The 19,395-nt window shown below is 54.2% G+C and overlaps 1 protein-coding gene across 1 annotated transcript; it reads left to right on the top strand.

The window, feature by feature from the left end:
- Positions 1-11,814, top strand: Acads (acyl-CoA dehydrogenase short chain). The gene is made up of 10 exons (XM_028854778.2): positions 1-122; positions 1,483-1,646; positions 8,917-9,066; positions 9,234-9,345; positions 9,743-9,894; positions 10,115-10,285; positions 10,365-10,502; positions 10,665-10,760; positions 10,946-11,002; positions 11,128-11,814. Exons 1-10 carry the CDS (start codon positions 77-79, stop codon positions 11,278-11,280), a joined length of 1,239 nt encoding a protein of 412 aa, XP_028710611.1. The 5' UTR covers positions 1-76; the 3' UTR covers positions 11,281-11,814.
- Positions 11,815-19,395: the final 7,581 nt, after the last annotated feature.

Raw genomic sequence — 19,395 nt, 5'->3', positions numbered from 1 at the left:
GGCGTGGCCCCGGGCCTGCCCTTGCCATCCGGAACACTTTGCAGCTGCAAGCCGGAGATCTGGGAGGTCGGTGTCCATGGCCGCCGCGCTGCTCGCCCGGGCCCCTGGCCCGCTCCGCCGAGGTGAGTGCGCCCAGGCTGTCCCTGCGGAGCCCCAGGCCCGGCCGGCCGGCGGAGATGCTGCCGGCGGGTTCTGCTGCGGCCCCCGCGGGCGGCCGGGCGGCCGGGCGGGCAGCACCCCCGGCTGCGCGCGGCCTTTGCCCTAGTTGGGTGGCCTCTGGCGCGTTCCCGGCCCGGACTCTGCGGCGATCTCGGCCCCTGCTCGGCGCCCTTCCCGTAGGACCCTCATCGCCAGCTCCTCTTTGCGCGGCGGCATCCACACCCCTGTCCCCCCATTTCAGCCCCAGCCGAGGTTCTGGGTGAGTTGGTCCTCCAGTTTCGAGGCCTGGCATTGAACTCCGACCTGTGACCTTGGACGTGACGCTCAGCATCAACTGGTCCAAGTGTGAACTGTTTCTGTCCTCGGAGTTGTATTAAATCACAGGATGCCTATAAAGTCGTAGCGGTTGGCACCTAACGGGTGTTTGCATAACCGTGTTAGCCTTTAGTTTTTTGTTTCTTTAATAGTGTTTTGTCTCTTCTGTAGCTACCCTAACACTATGACCCGCGCTTCCTCTGGCTAATCCAGATCCACAGTAGCAACAGACCTGTGCTAAATCAGCCATTAGTACTTCTTTCCTCCTCCCACGCCTGGGAGCTGTGCGCTGTTGTTTCCCACACTTTATGGATATCCAGACCCAGTGAAACTTAAACCCTTCCCCGAGGTGTTATAATTGGGATTATACTGGGGATGCAAGTGTTTAGCCAGCAGTGAAGCATTCAGTTAGCCTGGGCTTTTCAGGAACAGCTCTACTGACATTGTGTCAATAAAGTTTTTTTTTTTTTTTTTCCTTTGAGAGGGGGTGGGGGATCTGGAGTAGTGCTCTATTTTTTTTCTTAAAAGTTTATTTTTGTTTTATGTGTATGAGTGTTTTGCCTGCTGGTAAAACATACACGCCGTGTCCAGAGGCCAGAAGAGGGGATTAGATCCCCTAGAACTTTAGTTACAATTGTTAGCCACTCCATGGGTGGTGGGAACTTTGCTAGGTCCTCTGCAAGAGCAGCGTGTGCTCTTAACCGCTGAGCCGTCTGAGATGGAGTCTTGATAAATTGCCTAGGCTAGCCTGAACCCCAGGCTTAAATGACCCCCCCCCCAACATCAGCGTTTGCTGCTTTTGCAGAGGACTTGGATTTAGATCCCAGCACCCATGTTGGGCGGCTCATAACTGCCTGTAACTCCGGGTCCACGGGATCTGACGCCCTCTTCTGGCCTCTGTGGGTACCTCCATGCATGTGCACCAACATAAACACAGATGTGTGAAAAGAAATAAAATCTTAAGATCTCTTCCATTGTCCTTCCCTAACCCCTGCTCTTCCCTGACAGCTCTCCATCCTCGAGACTGGCGCAGGTTACATACTGTTTACCAGTCTGTGGAACTGCCCGAGACACATCAGATGCTGCGTCAGACATGCCGGGACTTTGCTGAGAAGGAGCTGGTCCCCATTGCAGCCCAGCTGGATAAGGAGCATCTCTTCCCCGCGGCTCAGGTGAGAGTAGCAGCCTCAGCCACCTGCTCTTGTATGAGTGGCAACGGCCAGAGGCCCCAGACCTCCGGTAGGAAGCTCAGTACATGCTCGGAAGGTTCACTTTGTTCAGCTTCAGGCCTTTTGCTGAAATTTGTAAAACTTTTTAAATGAATTATTTATTAATTTAATGCCTATGTGTGCGCCTGCTTTTCTACCCATCATGTGCATGTAATACATGTCAAGGCCAGAAGAGGGCGTCATATCTCCTGAAACTGGAGTTAACAGGCAGTTAGGAGCCACCTTGTGGGTTCTGGGAATTGAACCCTGGTCCTCTGTAAGAGCACCAAGTACAGCCTGGCTGTGGTGTCACACGCCTTTAATCCCAGCACTCGGGAGGCAGAGGCAGGCGGATCTCTGCGAGTTCGAGGCCAGCCCAGTCTACAGAATGAGCTCCAGGACAGCTAAGGGCTACAAATAGAAATCCTGTCTTGAAAAGCAAGAAAAGAGCACCAAGTGCTCTTAACCACAGAACCATCTTTCTAGTCCCTGTTTGCTTTATTGAGACAGGGTCTCACTGTGCGGTCCTGACTGCCTGGAACTGGAACTTTCCTGTGTTGATCAGACCAGCCTCAGACTCACAGAGCTCTGCCTGCCTTTGCCTCTTGTATTACCACACCTGGCACAGTGGACCTCTTAATACCATATTCTTTTTCTTTTTTGTCTTGACTATGATTATCATTGTTGTGCGTGTATGCTGTGTGTATGGCATGCGTGTGTGTGTGTGTGTGTGTGTGTGTGTGTGTGTGTGGGTGTGTGTGTGTGTGTGTATGCCATGGCGTGTGTGGGTGTGTGTATGCCGTGGCGTGTGTGTGTGTGTGTGTGTGTGTGTGTGTATGGCATGTGTGTGTGTTTGTGGGTGTGTGTATGCCGTGGCGTGTGTGTGTGTGTTTGTGGGTGTGTGTATGCCGTGGCGTGTGTGTGTGTGTGTGTGTGTGTGTATGCCGTGGCGTGTGTGTGCGTGTGTGTGTGTGTGTGTGTGTGTGTGTGTGTGTGTGTGTGTGTATGCCGTGGCGTGTGTGTGCGTGTGTGTGTGTGTGTGTGTGTGTGTGTGTGTGTATGCCGTGGCGTGTGTGGGGAGATAGAGGTGACTGTGTGGAGATGCTTCTCCGCTTTCACCTCTACACAGATTCCGGGGGTCAAACGCAGGTCACCAGGCTTCCTTGGCAGGTGCATTACCGCTGAGCTGGCCTCCGCGGTTGTTTTCTTTGGGTTTATTTTATTTTTATTTATGTGTGTGGGATGGGGTATGGGAGGTGCGCGCAGGTGCCCTCTGAAGCCAGAAGAGGGCGTCTGATCGCCTGGAGCTGGAGTTACAGGCGGTTGTGAGCTGCCTGATGTGGGTGCTGGGAACTGAACTCTGGTCCTCTGGACGAGCAGCCAGTGCTCTGAACCACGGCGCCATCTCAGCCCTGTGGTCGTTTTCAACCTAGCTAAAACAGCTGGAGAACGGAGTGTGTAAGCTCCGCCTGGGGTTTGCTGGTGTGTGGATCTCCCTGGGGTTTGCTGGTGTGTGAGCTCCGCCTGGGGTTTGCTGGTGTGTGGATCTCCCTGGGGTCTGCTGGTGTGTGGATCTCCCTGGGGTTTGCTGGTGTGTGGATCTCCCTGAGGTTTGCTGGTGTGTGGATCTCCCTGAGGTTTGCTGGTGTGTGGATCTCCCTGGGGTTTGCTGGTGTGTGGATCTCCCTGGGGTTTGCTGGTGTGTGGATCTCCCTGAGGTTTGCTGGTGTGTGGATCTCCCTGGGGTTTGCTGGTGTGTGGATCTCCCTGAGGTTTGCTGGTGTGTGGATCTCCCTGGGGTTTGCTGGTGTGTGGATCTCCCTGGGGTTTGCTGGTGTGTGGATCTCCGCCTGAGGTCTGCTGGTGTATGGATCTCCCTGGGGTTTGCTGGTGTGTGGATCTACGCCTGAGGTCTGCTGGTGTGTGGATCTCCCCGGGGTTTGCTGGTGTGTGGATCTCCGCCTGGGGTCTGCTGGTGTGTGGATCTCCCCGGGGTTTGCTGGTGTGTGGATCTCCGCCTGAGGTCTGCTGGTGTATGGATCTCCCTGGGGTTTGCTGGTGTGTGGATCTCCCTGGGGTTTGCTGGTGTGTGGATCTCCCTGAGGTTTGCTGGTGTCTGGAGCTCTGCCTGAGGGTCTGCCTGCTTCTCTCCCTCCCTAATGTTTACATCTTCGCATTTCCACTGAGCAAGATGAGGCACAGCTCCAGGTGGGATCACCAAGAGGAACATGTCTTGGGGGCCAGGGGAGGCTTGACAACATCATTCCAACTTGAAGGTGGCTTCCCTGCCATCCGTGGGACCTCAGGGACAGCTACATGCATGGCGGATGGGAAGGATTTTGGAGCCAATCTCTCAGACTGGCATCTGAGCAACAGGGAGGCCACTGCCCTGGACTGTATGTGTTGAAATCTCCCTACGCTTTGACAGATCAATACATTTGCTTTCTTCTGGGTTTTATAATCCCTCATTTGAGGGATTTGTTATTCTCTTTGTTATTCAAGAGAGAGTTTTGCTAAGTAGCCCTGGACTCACAAGTCACAATACTGTCCCAGGCTCCCTCCTGAGCGCTAGGGTTTTAGGCCCAGCAGCAGCACAGCATGCCAGGGGCCCGTGGTGGGAGTCTTCACAATCATTAAATTCTATTCTGGACCTGGAGGTTCAGAACCCTCTACAATAACCGAGACAGGAAGTAAGCAGGCAGCATCCTCAGTTAAGACAAACAAGCCAGGCTGTGGCGGCGCACGCCTTTAATCCCAGTACCTAAGGCGCAGAGGCAGGAGGATCTCTGAGTTCGAGGCCAGCCTGGTCTGCAGAGTGAGATCCAGGACAGCCAGGGCTACACAGAGAAACCCTGTCTGGAAAAAAAAAAAGGGGGAGAGAAGCAAACACTGACTGTAGCTGGAGAGTTTTTCTCTGGGTCCTGTCAAGCCCTGGCAGTCCTGCAGCCCACTTATAAAATAAACACACAGATGCTTACATTATTTAAACTGCTTGGCCTAATGGCTCAGGCTTCTTCCCATCTAGTTCTTCTATCTTCTTTTTTTTTTTTGGTTTTTCTGAGACAGGCTTTCTCTGTGTAGTAGTTTTGGTGCTTGTCCTGGATCTCGCTCTGTAGACCAGGCTGGCCTTGAACTCACAAAGATCCTCCTGCCTCTGCCTCCCGAGTGCTGGGATTAAAGGCGTGCGCCGCCGCCGCCGCCGCCGCCGCCGCCGCCGCCGCCGCCCGGCTAGTTCTTCTGTCTTAAATTAACCTATTTCTATTAATCTACATCTTGCCACGTGACTCGTGGTTTTACATCCTGCTCCTCATCGAGGCGGCTGGCAGCGTCTCTCTGCCTCAGCCTTCCACTTCCCAGCATTCTCCTCCCTCTTTGTCCCGCCTTTACTTCCTGCCTGGCTACCAGCCAATCAGCGTTTTATTTATCAGTCGACCATCCACAGCGACTGAGGGTACCGTGTGACTCCACGGCCACCAGGCACGTCCCCAGCTCAGGTGGCGCAGGTATCTCACTATCCCACCCCGAGCGGCCCCATGACTTCCTCCTCCCGGTTCCACTTCCGCCCTGTGTCCGGGTGTGTCATGCTCAGTACCATCCCCAGGGGCAAGCTGTGACCAATGACCCCTGGAGATATGTCCAAACCGGTGCCTTTGTTCACCCACCGGCACGCACAAGAACATGTGCGTCTCCTTTCCTTTTTAACAGCTCAACTGGAAACAGGCAGAAAATCCACCGAGAGTAGAATGGAGAAAGTAGGGTCTTCCGGTCTTCCCAAAGGGAACGTAGCCAGAGAGCAAAGAGCCGGGGGTGGTGCACACACCCTTAATCCCAGAGAATCCTAGGGCTCAGGAGGCCAACGCCAGATCGCTGTGAGTTTGAGGCCAGGCCTGAGTTCCAGGCCACCAGGACTGTAGAGGTACACCTTGCCTAAAGGGTTTTTTTTTTAAGGCCACAAGAATTTAAGCAGTAAAGCATGATATATTCCTGAGGCTGAGGCAGGAGGATCCCAAGTTCAAAGTCAGCCTGAACTATAAAGTGAGGTCACAAAAACCAACCAATCAACCAAAATCATCAAAAACCCCATAAAATTCCCAGACCAATAAAAAAAAAAACCAACCCCAAAGCAAAGGCATACTAATAACAACACCTCTAGCTAACGTTTGTGTGCTGCATATGACATTCCCATGTCCTCTTCGAAGCAGCTCTCAGGAACCCATTCTTTATGATCACGAGCTTCTGCTGAGGAAACCGGCCAGACATGACACTCACGTCTTCTGAGCCACCTCTGCGGAACCCAGAGCTTGGAGAGTTCTGAGCTTTTTGCTGAGGAATGGTTTTAATTTCCCCGGAATAGGAACAGCAGGTTTGCCGAGGAGCCAGCCCAGGGGCTGCTGTGTGGGAAGTGGGCAAGCCTCGGGAAGGCTGGTGCCAGGTTCTGCCTTGTTGGCCATTTCATAACCAAATTGGACTTCAGTCTTTTTATGCCTAAACTAACAAAGAAAAGAAATAAATGTAAGTGTACCATGCCCGCGTTTACAGCTTCAGAGTTCTTAGCCTTGCAATGGTTATTTTGTTTGGGGGTGGGGTGCTAGGTTTAGAGTCCTGAGCCTTGCGGGCGCCCAGGGAATGGAAAAAAGAGATCAAAAGGAAAGGACTCTAAGGCCATGGCTGCTCCTAGTGATGGTGGAAGGGAAAGTTTATTGTAGGTGAAAGGGAGAGCATAGGCAGACGCCGGGACACCTGGGAGAGCCCAGAGTGGACTTGACCGTGATGAGCTGGGCCATGGGCGGGGAGGGGGAGGGGAAGGGAGAGGGGAGCCAGGTGCAGCAGCCAGGAGGCCAAAGGTACAAAAGGGGGGGGTTAACCAAAATACCTAGATTATAGAGGGAAGAGCCTCTGGGGGAAGGGCCGCCCAGCCCCTGGGCTGGAGAGTTCAAGGTGGAGGGCGGGGTCTGCCAGCCACACCCCTTAACAGGTAGGGACTGAGGGCCTTGAGGCCAGGCCCAGCTTGGATCCACTAAATGTCATCTCAGCCATTTGTCCCGGGTTTGAAACTTAACAGTCAGCACCCTTAGACCCTTCTCAATGGAGGGAAAAAAATGTTTTTAAATATTTTCTTTTTAAAACTCAAAAAGTATATTTTTATGTGTATGGGTATTATATCTACATGTATGTCTGGACACCATGTATGCCTGGTGTCCAAGGAGCCAGGTGAGGCCATGGATCCCCCAGTGACTGGTTTTGAGCCGACATGTGGGTGCTGGGAAGGGAATCTGGGTCCCCTGAGAGAGCAGCCAGTGCTCTTAAGTGACAAGCCGTCTCTCCAGCTCCCTCCGTACATTTATTTTAATTTATTTATTTTGCAGCGCAGGGCACGGTAGCCCATGTCTGTGATTCCAGCACTTGGAGGTAAAGGCAGGAGGTCAGTTTAAAAAGTAAACAGGTGGCTAAAGTTAAGAGGCCATGAATCTGAGGAGTTGGAGGTCGTGAGAGGAGTTGGAGGGAGGACGGTAAAGGGGGAGTGTACTCTTATTTGAAACTCAAAAAAATTTTTAAAAAAATTGGAAAAAAAACCCAAAACTAATGTGGGTGGGATGTGGCCCATTTGGCACATGCTGGCATGGCGAACATCGGTCCCTAGCTTTGAGTCCAAGCAACTCATAACTGAGCACAGGAAGTGGAGGCAGGAGGATCAGGTGATAGCAAGCTCCAAGCCAACCTGGGCTCCACCGAGACCCTGCCTCAAAAGAAATTGGTTTTTTTTTTGAGAGTTTAATGCATGAGGACTTTACACCATCTCTCCCCTCCCTCTCACAATTCCCCCAACTCAAATTCATGGTTCAGTTCACACACACACACACACACACACACACACACACGGTGGCTCACAACTGCCTCTAACTCTAGTCCAGGGGATCTGCCCTCTTCTGGCGTCTGTGGGCGCTACACACACATGGTGCAGACATATGCACACACATGGTGCAGACATATGCAGGCAAAAAAAACCCGCTTACAACACAAAATAAAAGTAAAGGAAAACATTTCAGTGTGTGGAGGGTGCGTCGGGTGCCGTTGCCTAGAGCTGTGTGCATTGTGTAGCTGCAGGGGATCATGGAACCGGCCCTCACTGGGCACTGACCGTAAAAGATCTAATGGTAGCGACCACCTCCTCCATCCAGGCAGGGTGTGGTCCACCCGTCTCTGGACAGCAGGCTGAGAGGTGAGGGAATCTGCTGTGACCTCGGGGGTCAAGTTGAGTGATGGAAAAAGCTAAGATTCTTTGTTCAGTTTTCAATCCCATCCACTCACACCCCTTAGAGAAGTGATTCTCACCCTTCCTGACGCTGTGGCCCTTTAATACAGCTCCTTGTGTTGTGGTGACCCCCAACCATATAATTTTCATTGCTACTCCATAACTAATTTTGCTACTGTTAGGAATCGTAATATAAATATCTGTGTTTTCCGATGGCCTTAGGCGACCCCTGTGAAAGGCCGTTCTACCCCGTTGGGGTCGGGACCCATAGGTTGAGAACTGATGCCTTCGATGCTCTGTGGCCCTGGGCAGATTGTGTAACCTCTCTGAGCCCTGGTTCCACCTTCCTAGGAGGTTAACATAGTATTGCTTTCATAGAGCGGCTGAAGAAACCCGTGCACACCCGTCACTTAGTAGAAAGTTTGCTGTGCAGTGGGCACTGGATAGTTAACCATTGCCGCTGTGTCCTCGTCCTCAAACAGAGACCCCAAGCACGTGTCACTGGTCCATTCCCTCACTGGCACTGGGCACACGACAGTAAAGAGAAAAAACAAGACCCCAAGAGGTGTCTGTCCTTGTGGTCAGGGGAGAAGGCTGTAGTCAAAGGGAGCGGGAATAGACGGGGGCGTCCTGCTGTGAACTGTCGCAGCGTCCAGCAGGTATGAGTGGGGAGGATATGATTGAGTACACAGCGAAATGGTACGTGCAAAGGTCCTGCGGTGTGCGTCCTCCAGTGGGCATCCTCTACCTGTTCCCTGTTGCAGCTGTGGGCAGATACGGGCCTTGCCAAGTGTGGAGGCTGCATGGCCGGAATGGATGGTGCTGCCATGCAGACCTCAGCCCGGGGGGTCCGGTCACCGTGGGAATGTTAGGGTCCCTGGCCTGAGTGTGCAGGTTCTGGCTCAGGCTGCGGGGTTGGCGCTGGGGAGAACGGGCTCGTGGCAGCTGCCGCTGACGTGCGCTCCCTCTTCCTGGGGCCAGGTGAAGAAGATGGGTGAGCTCGGGCTGCTGGCCATGGACGTGCCGGAGGAGCTCAGTGGTGCGGGCCTGGATTACCTGGCCTACTCCATTGCCCTAGAGGAGATCAGCCGAGGCTGCGCCTCCACGGGAGTTATCATGAGCGTCAACAACGTGAGCATCCCTGGGTCCTGGGCACAGCTGGGGAAGCATGTGTGGACCCTGGCCGTGTGTCTCCCAGCAGCCTGGGCTCCTAGACTCGTCTCCTTGTAGTCCCCCGGGAGGGCCTCTGGAGAGAGGAAGTCTTGGGGTGGCCTCCAACTCTCCGCTCTCCCCGCCAGTCTCTCTACTTGGGGCCCATCCTGAAGTTCGGATCCCCAGAGCAGAAGAAGCAGTGGATTCCCCCCTTCACCAGTGGTGACAAAATCGGCTGTTTTGCCCTCAGTGAGCCAGGTACTGCACGGGGCAGGGTCCCCGGCTCCTCACCTCAGAATCAGGGCGACAGGCAGAAGCCAGACGCCCCCAGGGGGAAAGGCAGGCCTGGGACCTGCTGTTCCTGGAGTTCTGAACCACTGGAGGGCCTCTGGGTGGGCTGCCAGGCTGGACTGCAGCTGCCTGGCCGCAGCAGGAGGCGCGCATGCGCCCACTTGGCGAGGGAAGGCTTGGCTTGAATACGTCCCGTGCCTGTTCTGATCCCCGTGTCCTCGTGGATGAGTCGGGTTTGGGAGCCAGGTGCCAGCTTCAGGGCCCAAGTCGCAGGGTCTCCGTGCTTGGCCGCCGGGGCTCACAGCCAGGTGCCCCGTGCCTTGAGGGGTGCGTGCACTGGGTCCTGAGTCTGTGTTCCTGGCAGGGAACGGCAGTGATGCGGGAGCTGCTTCCACCACGGCCCGGGAAGACGGTGACTCGTGGGTCCTCAACGGCACCAAAGCCTGGATCACCAACTCGTGGGAGGCTTCGGCCACGGTGGTGTTTGCCAGCACAGACCGGTCCCGGCAGAACAAGGTGGGGTCCCAGAACGGGCCAGCACACCCCTGGGATGCGCTTGCGCTCTCTAGGCCACAACTTTCTTGGCCCTGCTGGCGCGCTTTCTTTCCCCAGCGGGGTTTGGCACCCCAAAGCCAGCAGAGGGTACCGGGGCTGGGGTGGGCAGGGCTTGAGCTCGCGTGTCTGTGTGGGGCTCTCGCAGCACCGGGGAGTCACTCTCACTCTTGGGGCCTTGCAGGGTATCAGTGCCTTCCTGGTTCCCATGCCAACTCCCGGGCTCACACTGGGTAAGAAGGAGGATAAGCTGGGCATCCGGGCCTCATCCACAGCTAACCTCATCTTCGAGGACTGTCGCATCCCCAAGGAGAACCTGCTGGGGGAGCCAGGGATGGGCTTCAAGATAGCCATGGTGAGCCTGGCAGTCGGGTAGCACCCGGGGGACCGGCCCTGGGCCCAGCCTGCAGCTACTGACCGGGCGCTCCCCACAGCAAACCCTGGACATGGGCCGCATCGGCATCGCCTCCCAGGCCCTGGGCATCGCCCAGGCCTCCCTCGACTGCGCTGTGAAATATGCTGAGAACCGCAAAGCCTTCGGGGCCCCCCTCACCAAGCTCCAAAACATCCAGGTAGGGGGTTGGAGGACGGGATTTCAGGAGCTGGGCGAGGGCTGAGGGGAGGTAGGTAGCCTTGCTTTCTCCCTCGCTCACCTGGCACCTCGCCCCCGACACCCCCGACACCCCCATCCCCACCCCTGAGCCCCGGCTGATGGGTGGTGCGGAATGTTGCAGTTCAAGCTGGCAGACATGGCCCTGGCCCTGGAGAGTGCCCGCCTGCTGACCTGGCGCGCTGCCATGCTGAAGGACAATAAGAAGCCGTTCACCAAGGTGCCTGTGGGGAGGGGCTCCCAAGGCATAGCCTGAGGTCGGGGAGGGGGCACCCCCAGGCCTTTGAAGGAGAAGTCGCTGTGCTAAGGGGGAGGCTGTGCACGCTATACTCTCACGGAGGGGTTGAGCTGGGTGGGGGTCTCTCTGAAAGTGAAGGTGTTAACTCTGCCATTCCTGGGGGGTAGGAGTCGGCCATGGCCAAGCTGGCTGCCTCTGAGGCTGCAACCGCCATTAGCCACCAGGTGAGCCCGGGACCCATGGGTGTGGCCCTTTCCCCCAGCTGCTCCCCTTGTGTCCCTCCGAGTCCCTCCCCTGTCTTTCCCCGGTGTGGGGGACTTCTCCCTCCTAGTCTTGTTTTCCCTCTTAGGCCATCCAGATCCTGGGCGGCATGGGGTACGTGACGGAGATGCCAGCCGAGCGGTACTATCGAGACGCCCGCATCACAGAGATCTACGAGGGCACCAGCGAAATCCAGAGACTGGTGATCGCGGGCCACCTGCTGCGCAGCTACCGGAGCTGAGCCCTTTGGGGGGGCCGGCCTGCCCGTGGACCCAGGCAAAGGACAGGCAGAGCCTCGTGGCTTAGCTCTGAGGCCTGGTCCCACCATAAAGGGACCGGCCTCATTCTGAACCCTCCCAGTCAGACTGGGGGGACGTCTGTCTCAGGGAGAGGAAAGGCCGGCCGCTGTGACCCGTGACCGAGAAGAAATGAGTCGTCAGCTCAGGACCGGGCTTGGCTGCTCCTTTCCACCCACCGACAGTGCCTTTCTTCATCTGGAGGCAGGGCCACGGGAGCGCTAAACCACCCTGGCACTTACGGTGCCATTCCCAAGAGCCCTGCTGCCCACAAGGGACGGGGCAGGGGGCAGGAGGAGGAGGGGGTGGCCCAGTGGCCGGGCCTCGGCGGCAGGAGTTTCAGCCTTTGAATCCCCAGGGTTGTCTTGGGATGGCTGGGGCCTGGGTCCCGGGGCCTCACTAGAGGTCAAGTGAGTGCAGGTGTCTGTTGTGCTGGGCAGCTGCAGGCTGCCCGTGGCCAATAAAACGCTTGTGCCCGACCCTCCCGAGTCTTTCTTCTCTGGGTCTTGCGGTCACAGCCCTCACCCAACGGTATGTGTGGTGTGGGAAAGCTGGGTCTCTCGCCCCGCTGAGTGGGCGAGCAGCCAGCAGGGAGACCAGGGGGTCTCGGACTGGAGGGCATCCTTCTAAGTCCCAGTCCCCCAAAGAGCAGCTGGGCCGGGGAGACGGGGACAGGAGCTGTTGCGTGTGGACCGCTGTGCCCTCTGCTGGCCTTAAGTGATGATGTGAGCTTCGTCCTGGGAGTTTTGGGTCTGAGTGTCCCGCTGCCCAAGTGGGCTCCCAGGGTGGGGGTCGGGCAGACTCGGGCTGCCTTCCTCGGAAGGAGGCACAGCTGTCTGGGCAGAGTGGGCTATGGATCCAGTTTAGCTCATCTTCTCACCTTGGGGGCCGGTGGCTGCCGCTCTGAGTCACCCTCAGGCGGGGACCTTGTGAGCCAGGAACCGTGGGCACGCATGTTCTGAGGGTTCCAGTGACTCCTGTCAGTGGTGCAGGAGGGATGGGGTGTGTGGCCGGGAGAGCCCAGACTGAGCCTGTGCCTGACTGGGACCCAGCGGTCACATCTAAGGGGTGTCAGAGCCATGAGCTGTGCCCAGCGGTGAAATGAGTCAGCTGCAGCCGAAGAGCTGGCTCCCGTGGATTTCTACATCTCAGGACTAGTGCCCGGCCTCGGGGTGCAGGGCAGCTCAGGAGTGTCCCTTTCCACGGTGAAGTAACTTTGGTCTTGAGCCATGCTCAACACGAGGTGTTGCAAAGGGCTGTCGTGAGTTCCTGAGTTCATAGTCTGTCGCTCTCCTAGGCGGTGGTGGCAACAGCGTGGCTTTCGCAAGGACATGGGCGTTTGCTCACTTAGTTTCTCTTTCTTTCTCTTTCTTCCTTCCTTCCTTTCTTTTCTCCTCTCCTTCCCCCCTCCCTCCCCCCCCCTCTTTCCCCCTGAGACAGGGTTCTCTCTGAAGCCCTCCCTGGTTGTCCTGGAACTCACTGTAGACCAGGCTGGCCTCGAACTCACAGAGATCCACTTACGTCTGCCTCCCTAGAGAACTTGAGTTCTGAACTCTCCCCTTGGGTGCATTTGAACCTGAACTGCTGCGGAGTCAGCTGCAGACACCTGGTCCTTTACACACATGTTCTCCGGCAGGTGCACATGCTGAGGACGGTTGCATGTCCTAAGGCAGTTCCCTGGGTTGGGAAACTCAGCTTGCCGGAGCCTGGGACTCCGTTCAGACTGGTAGGTTTTCTCAGTGTTGCGTGGGGCTGCTGGCCTAGGACCAGGCATTGAGTTTGGCGTCAAGGTCACATGGGACAGCATGTCAGCCTGCAGCTGGCTTTTGTGACTCTGGCCTTTCTGAAGTGTCCAGGCTGGTGGCTTAGAGGACCGTCCCTCAGTGTTGATCAGTCGGATGATTTCGTCCGGATTCGATTCAGACATGGGATTAGCTCAGCGACCCTAATTCCTAAATCGCCCAAGTTGCGCCTGTTAGCTTTATTGATTATGTTCAACTTTCCAAGGAGCCAGCTGTTGGCTTTACTGATTGACACTGTCAGTACTGTGTTTTAAAACTATTTGGGGAGGAAGGGGGGGTGCGTGGGAGAGCACCGGCTGCTCTTGCAGAGGACCTGGGTTTGGTTCCCAGCACCCACATTCGGCAGCTCACAACTGCTGGTATCTCCAGCTCCAGGGGACCCATCACCCTCTTCTGGCCTCCTTGGGCACCAACACTCACATGGCACACACACAAATAAAAATAAATATATTTCATTAGTGTAATAAATTTAACTATTTTAACCATTTCAAAGCGCATAATTCAGTGGCCGTTAAGGACGTTGGCAGCATTTGAGAGCCAGCTTTTCCAAAAAGGAAATTCCATGCCCATTATCACTGATACTTACCTGACTTGTACCGTGGCCTCAGAACATCTATAGTGTTTACATACGTTGAAACTTTTTAGTTTTTTTCTACCTGTTTTTGAAACAGGGTCTCACTATGAAGACCAGGCTGGCCCCAAACTCAGAGATCCAACTGCCCCTGCCTCCCTGGAATTAAAGGCAATTATTCAGAGGGAGAAAGAGAGAGAAAGAAAGAGCAAGAGTGTGTACATGCTGCCCTTGCAGAAGACCTGACCTTGGCTCCCAGAACCGAACTGTCTGAAACTTCGGGATCTGATGTCTCTGAGTGGCCCTTAAGTGCACAGATTCATATTCTCTCCCTCCCTCTCCCCTGCACAGATTTCTCTGTCTCTGTTGCTTTCTCTCTCACACACAATTAAAAATATAATTTAAAATTAAAAACGCCACTTGAGTTATAACCATCAAGGTTTATCCTTGTTTTGAGATCAGGTCTGTTTCTAACCCAGTCTGGTTTTGAACTCATGGTTTCCTCCTGTTTCAATTTTCCAAGGGCTGTGATCACAGGTATGAGCCATCACACTGGCTCATCTGTGTGTGTGTGTGTGTGTGTGTGGTGGGGTAATGGAGACAGGGTCTCATGTATCCTGGGTTGGCCTCAACCTCACTGTAGCTGAAGAAAGCCTTGAATGTGGGACGAAATGTGTCTGAGACCTGAAATTGGGGCCGGTCACAGCGCTCAGTCCTTGAAGAGTGATTCTTGGTAGAGCATCTGCCCGGCATGCACAGAGTTCTGGTTCCGTCTCACATCAAAGTGTTCTTGGTAAGCTGGGCAGTGGTGTACAAGCTTTTAATCCCAGCACTCGGGAGGCAGAGGCAGGCGGATCTCTGTGAGTTCGAGGCCAGCCTGGCCTACAGAACGAGTTTCAGGACAGCCAGGGCTACACAGAAAAACCCTGTCTTGAAAAAAACAAGACAGCTCAAGGTGGAGAATGCCTGTAATCTTAACCCTTGGGAGGTGGAGGAAGGACCCAAGAATCATTTCTCAACAACGTCCACAAATGTGCTCGTCATCCTGTTTAAGCTTTTCAGGCACACGGCTCTGTCACATCTGCAGGCCATGAGGCAAGCTCAGCTGTGAATAATTCTTCATTTTAGTTTAGGTGGAGGCAGCTGGACTAGGAGGCGTTAGCCAGGGGCCTGGTATTCTTTGCATTGGTGACTGGGCCGGCGCAGACTCCAGGCACATTGGAAATGAACCGCTATTTTTTTTTTTTTTTTAAGATAGATTTTCTTTGTAGAGCCCTGGCTGTCCTAGAATTTGCCCTGTAGATGAGGCTGGCCTCAAACTTACAGAGATCCACCTGCCTCTGCCTCCCAAATGCTGAGATTAAAGGTGAGTACCACCACATCCGGATGTATTTTGGGGAGGGGCTTTTCGAGACAGGGTTTCTCTGTAGTTTTGGTGCCTTTCCTGGAACATCCTCTGTAGCCCAGACTGGCCTCGAACTCACAGAGATCCGCCTGGCTCTGCCTCCTGAGTGCTGGGATTAAAGGCGTGCGCCACCACCACCTGGCCCGGATGTATTTTTTATTTCTTACCTGGGGCTCTAGAAAGCTCTGGAGCATGGTGTGAATCCTCGTGATGTGCGTGACCCACAGAATTCTCGAGGCTTTTCACACCAGCCATGTTTCACTATCGCCGAATGCTGAGCAGAACGGAGAGCAGAATCAGTGCAGGCCGCCGGGATTTGTCTAAATGTCTACGGGCCGGAAAGAGGCTGATGGAAATCCCCCAGCTGCGGGCACATGCAGCTTTCGGGAAAATGGATGATACGGGGGTGAAGTCGTGAGCACCAGGGCTGGAGGACTGACTGTTCCCAGCCTAGGGACCTGGGGTTCCGGCAGCTGGATTCCAGAGTCACTTGGAGTCGGGTTTCCTTTCCTCACCCCCTTCTCTTCCCTCTGGATGTCTTAGGCCTGCTCTGCCCTGGCCTGCCGATGCATTTGGGAGCCAGTAACTTGTCAACTTCACAGTCCTGGGGGGAAGGCTGGGCCCTTGGATGGATCGTCTACACCTGGACTCATGGCTGCTTTAGAGGGTATAAACGGTGAGAGTTGAGACCTTTGAATCAACCAGCTGTTGTATTTTGGGAGTCTGTAGTCGAGGCTGCCCCAGCTCAGGATCCTCCTGCCTGTTTCTTCAATGTTAGGGAGGCCGTCATGTTTATGTCTCCCACGATGTCTTCTGCATGCCTCATCCTTGGGCATTTCTATTCTTCTGTCTTTACTTCTGTGGCGTCCAGCATGATTCTTAGTCTTCTCTGGCATGTTTTACATTTGTCTTAGGGTTTTCATTGCTGTGAAGAGACACCATGACCACGGCAAGTCTTATAAAAAACAAAAAACATTTCATTGAGGTGGCAGCTTACAGTTTCAGAGGTTCAGTCCGTCACCATCATGGTGAGACCTGGCGCTGGAGCTGAGAGTCCTCCCCCTCACAGGCAACAGGAAGTCTACTGACACTGGGTGATCTCCTGAACGTAGGAAACCTCAAAGCCCGCCCCCACAGTGACACACTTCCTCCAACACGGCCACACCTCCTAATAGTGCCACTCCCTATGAGATTGTGGGGGCCAATTACATTCAAACTAGCACACTATTATAATTTATTTATGTAGCGTGTGTGTACATGTATGAATGCATGTGTGTGTATCTGTATGTGCATGTATATGTACATGTGTGTGTGCATTTGTATGTGTATATGAATGTATTCGTGTGTGTATGTGTATGTGCGTGCGTGCACGCACATGCATGTGTGTACACTCAGAAGACAAAGGACGACTTTCTGGAGTCTTCTCGTGTCCCGCCATGTGGGTCTCAGATTGGACGCAGATGCTCAGCTGTCTGCCCACTGAACCATCTGCCCACGGCTTTCAACCTCACCGTGCTCACGGCTTCCTTTTCTTCTTAACATATGAAGGCGATTTATAGTTGTTCTTTAACCACACTGCTTGACTATTTCTATCACCCGAGCATACCACAGTGCGGGTCGCCCGTCTGGACAGCACGCACCTTTACCCATCATGCACTTGCTCCTCTATTTTTGAGGGACACGAGGCAGGTCTCTACCACTGGGCTGTGAACCCAGCCTGACGTTTGACTTTCTGAACGTTTAGTTTCATTAACGAGGTGATCTTCATTTCTAGCCATCTTCCTGCAGATGACGCTTCTTCATTCCTTTTTAAAATTTTATTTGTTATTTATTATTACCAGCCTCCAACTCCCCGCTCTCCCCGCCAGTCTCTCTACTTGGGGCCCATCCTGAAGTTCGGATCCCCAGAGCAGAAGCAGCAGTGGATTCCCCCCTTCACCAGTGGTGACAAAATCGGCTGTTTTGCCCTCAGTGAGCCAGGTACTGCACGGGGCAGGGTCCCCGGCTCCTCACCGCAGAATCAGGGCGACAGGCAGAAGCCAGAGGCCCCCAGGGGGAAAGGCAGGCCTGGGACCTGCTGTTCCTGGAGTTCTGAACCCCTGGAGGGCCTCCGGGTGGGCTGCCAGGCTGGACTGCAGCTGCCTGGCCGCAGCAGGAGGCGCGCATGCGCCCACTTGGCGAGGGAAGGCTTGGCTTGAATACGTCCGGTGCCTGTTCTGATCCCCGTGCCCTCGTGGATGAGTCGGGTTTGGGAGCCAGGTGCCAGCTTCAGAGCCCAAGTCGCAGGGTCTCCGTGCTTGGCCGCCGGGGCTCACATAAGCAAGTTCTGGGCCAGCCAGTGTCATATAGTAAGACCGGATCTCGGAAAACAAAATGTCTTTGGTCCATTCTGAGTTGATTTCGGTACACACACACACACACACACACACACACACACACACACACACACACACACACACACAGAATAGGAATGAATGAATCGGCATGCAGTGTTCCCAGCACCATTTGCAGAAGAGGCCGTCTTTTCTCCAGCGTACTTTCTGGGTGCTTTGCGTGGTCTCCGGTGGCTGTAGATGGTTCCCTTGAGACAGGCTCTCCCACCAAACCTGGAGCTCGGCTGGCAGCCAGGAAGCCCCGGCGATCTTCCTGTCTCTGTCCCTGCCCAGCGCTGGGGTTCCAGGTGCGTGCCATGCTTGGCTTTTCTATGGGTGCTGGGGCCCAGCCCAGGGCCTTGTGCGGCAAGTGCTGAGCCGTCTGCTCGGCCCTCCTGTTGCTTTTGAGGTTTTCTAATTTTAGTTTCTGCACTTACAAAGTCCTTAAGTGTGGCTTGCTTGCTTCCTCCATCATCATATATATCTATGGATATACACAGATACGCACATATATTATATATCTATATATAATACAGTCCATTTATATACTTGGCATGTGTCGTATCTTTTTTTTTTAAGGACAGGGTTTCTCTGTGTATCCCTGGCTGTCCTGGAACTCAGAGATCCGCCTGCCTCTGCCCTCCTGAGTGCTGGGATTAAAGGCCCAACTACACACACACACACACACACACACACACACACACACACACACGTGTATATATAAATTTATTGAGACAAGGTCTCACTCTGTAGCAGCCCAGGCTGGCCCTGAACTGGCAGTGATCCTCTTGCCTCAGTTTCCCAGGTATGACGTGATTTTCTTCTGCTCTACCTGGGACTTTGCGGGCTTCTTGACCCTTTTCCTAAGTCACTGCAGTGGTAATGTAGTAGCAGCAGCAGAACCAGCTGGAGAGATTTTGAGCAAAGTGGCCCAGCTTCTGGGCTGAGGCCCGTGGAGAGGTGCGGGATGGGTCCAGATGGAGGTCGGGAGTTCACTTAGGCCATGCAAGCAGTAGGAACTGAGCTGAGCTGTGGGCCCTGGGACGCTTGGGAGTTCTCTGCCTGCTCCTCACTCGATAGACACCAGGCAGTCAGGTGGCAATCAGTGGGGGCTGTGGTCATGTAGTGTCATGTCCCCCTCTTCATGGGGTCTAAATGGGAGTGCTACACCTTCCTAGCTCTGGTGGGTTTGAGAAGGTTTTTTTTTTTTTTTCTTTTTTTTAATGAAACTTAAAAAAACAATTTCAAACAGGGTCTCACTGTGTAGTCCTGGCTGGCCTAGAATTCACTGTACAGACCACACTGCCTCCTGAGTGAACGTGAAATAGACATTGAGGCACATTCTAATGTGCAGGCTTTGGAAGCTCAGTCCCTTGCTTGGCCCCAGGACTGGCGGATTTGGTTCTCTTAGTTTGTTTTGGTTTTCAAGACAGGGTCTCACTATGTAGCTCTGACTGTCTTAAAACTCATTATGTAGAGCAGGCTGGCCTTGGACTCACAGAGATCTGCCTGCCTCTGCCTCCCATGTGCTGGGACTAAAGGCGTGGGCCACGTTTTTGGATTTATTCACTGTTTTTCCTGTGCACCTACCTGTACATGCAGTACCTACCGCGGCCAGAAGAGGGCAGCAGATATCCAGGGCTGGATTGTTAGGCGTTGTCATGTGGGTGTTGGGACTCACACCTGGGTCCTCTGAAAGAGATCCAGTGCTCTTAACTGCTGAGCCATCTTTCCAGCCTCATTGTTATATTTTTACTGACAGTTCCTACTTGTCCGTTTATTGTGAGTGTATTCTCCTGTGAATCTTGGAATGTAGTTATAACTGCTTGAAAAGTCTTGGTCTAACTCAAGACTTCAAATTAATCCCTCTGTGATGGCCAGCAGCTAACATTCAATAGTTTCAGGGCTGC

This window comes from Peromyscus leucopus, chromosome 23 (genome assembly GCF_004664715.2).
Source record: "Peromyscus leucopus breed LL Stock chromosome 23, UCI_PerLeu_2.1, whole genome shotgun sequence".
Classification (NCBI taxonomy): Eukaryota; Metazoa; Chordata; class Mammalia; order Rodentia; family Cricetidae; genus Peromyscus; species Peromyscus leucopus.
Note: the sequence above shows the minus strand (reverse complement) of the source record. Positions and strands in the feature narration are given on the sequence as shown.

Excerpts from the sequence above, each read along its gene's own strand:
- Acads (XM_028854778.2), top strand. The coding sequence starts at position 77 with ATGGCCGCCGCGCTGCTCGCCCGGGCCCCTGGCCCGCTCCGCCGAG. Across the intron at positions 10,286-10,364 it reads TGGGCTTCAAGATAGCCATG|CAAACCCTGGACATGGGCCG; the intron begins GTGAGCCTGGCA and ends CGCTCCCCACAG. Across the intron at positions 11,003-11,127 it reads CAACCGCCATTAGCCACCAG|GCCATCCAGATCCTGGGCGG; the intron begins GTGAGCCCGGGA and ends TTTCCCTCTTAG.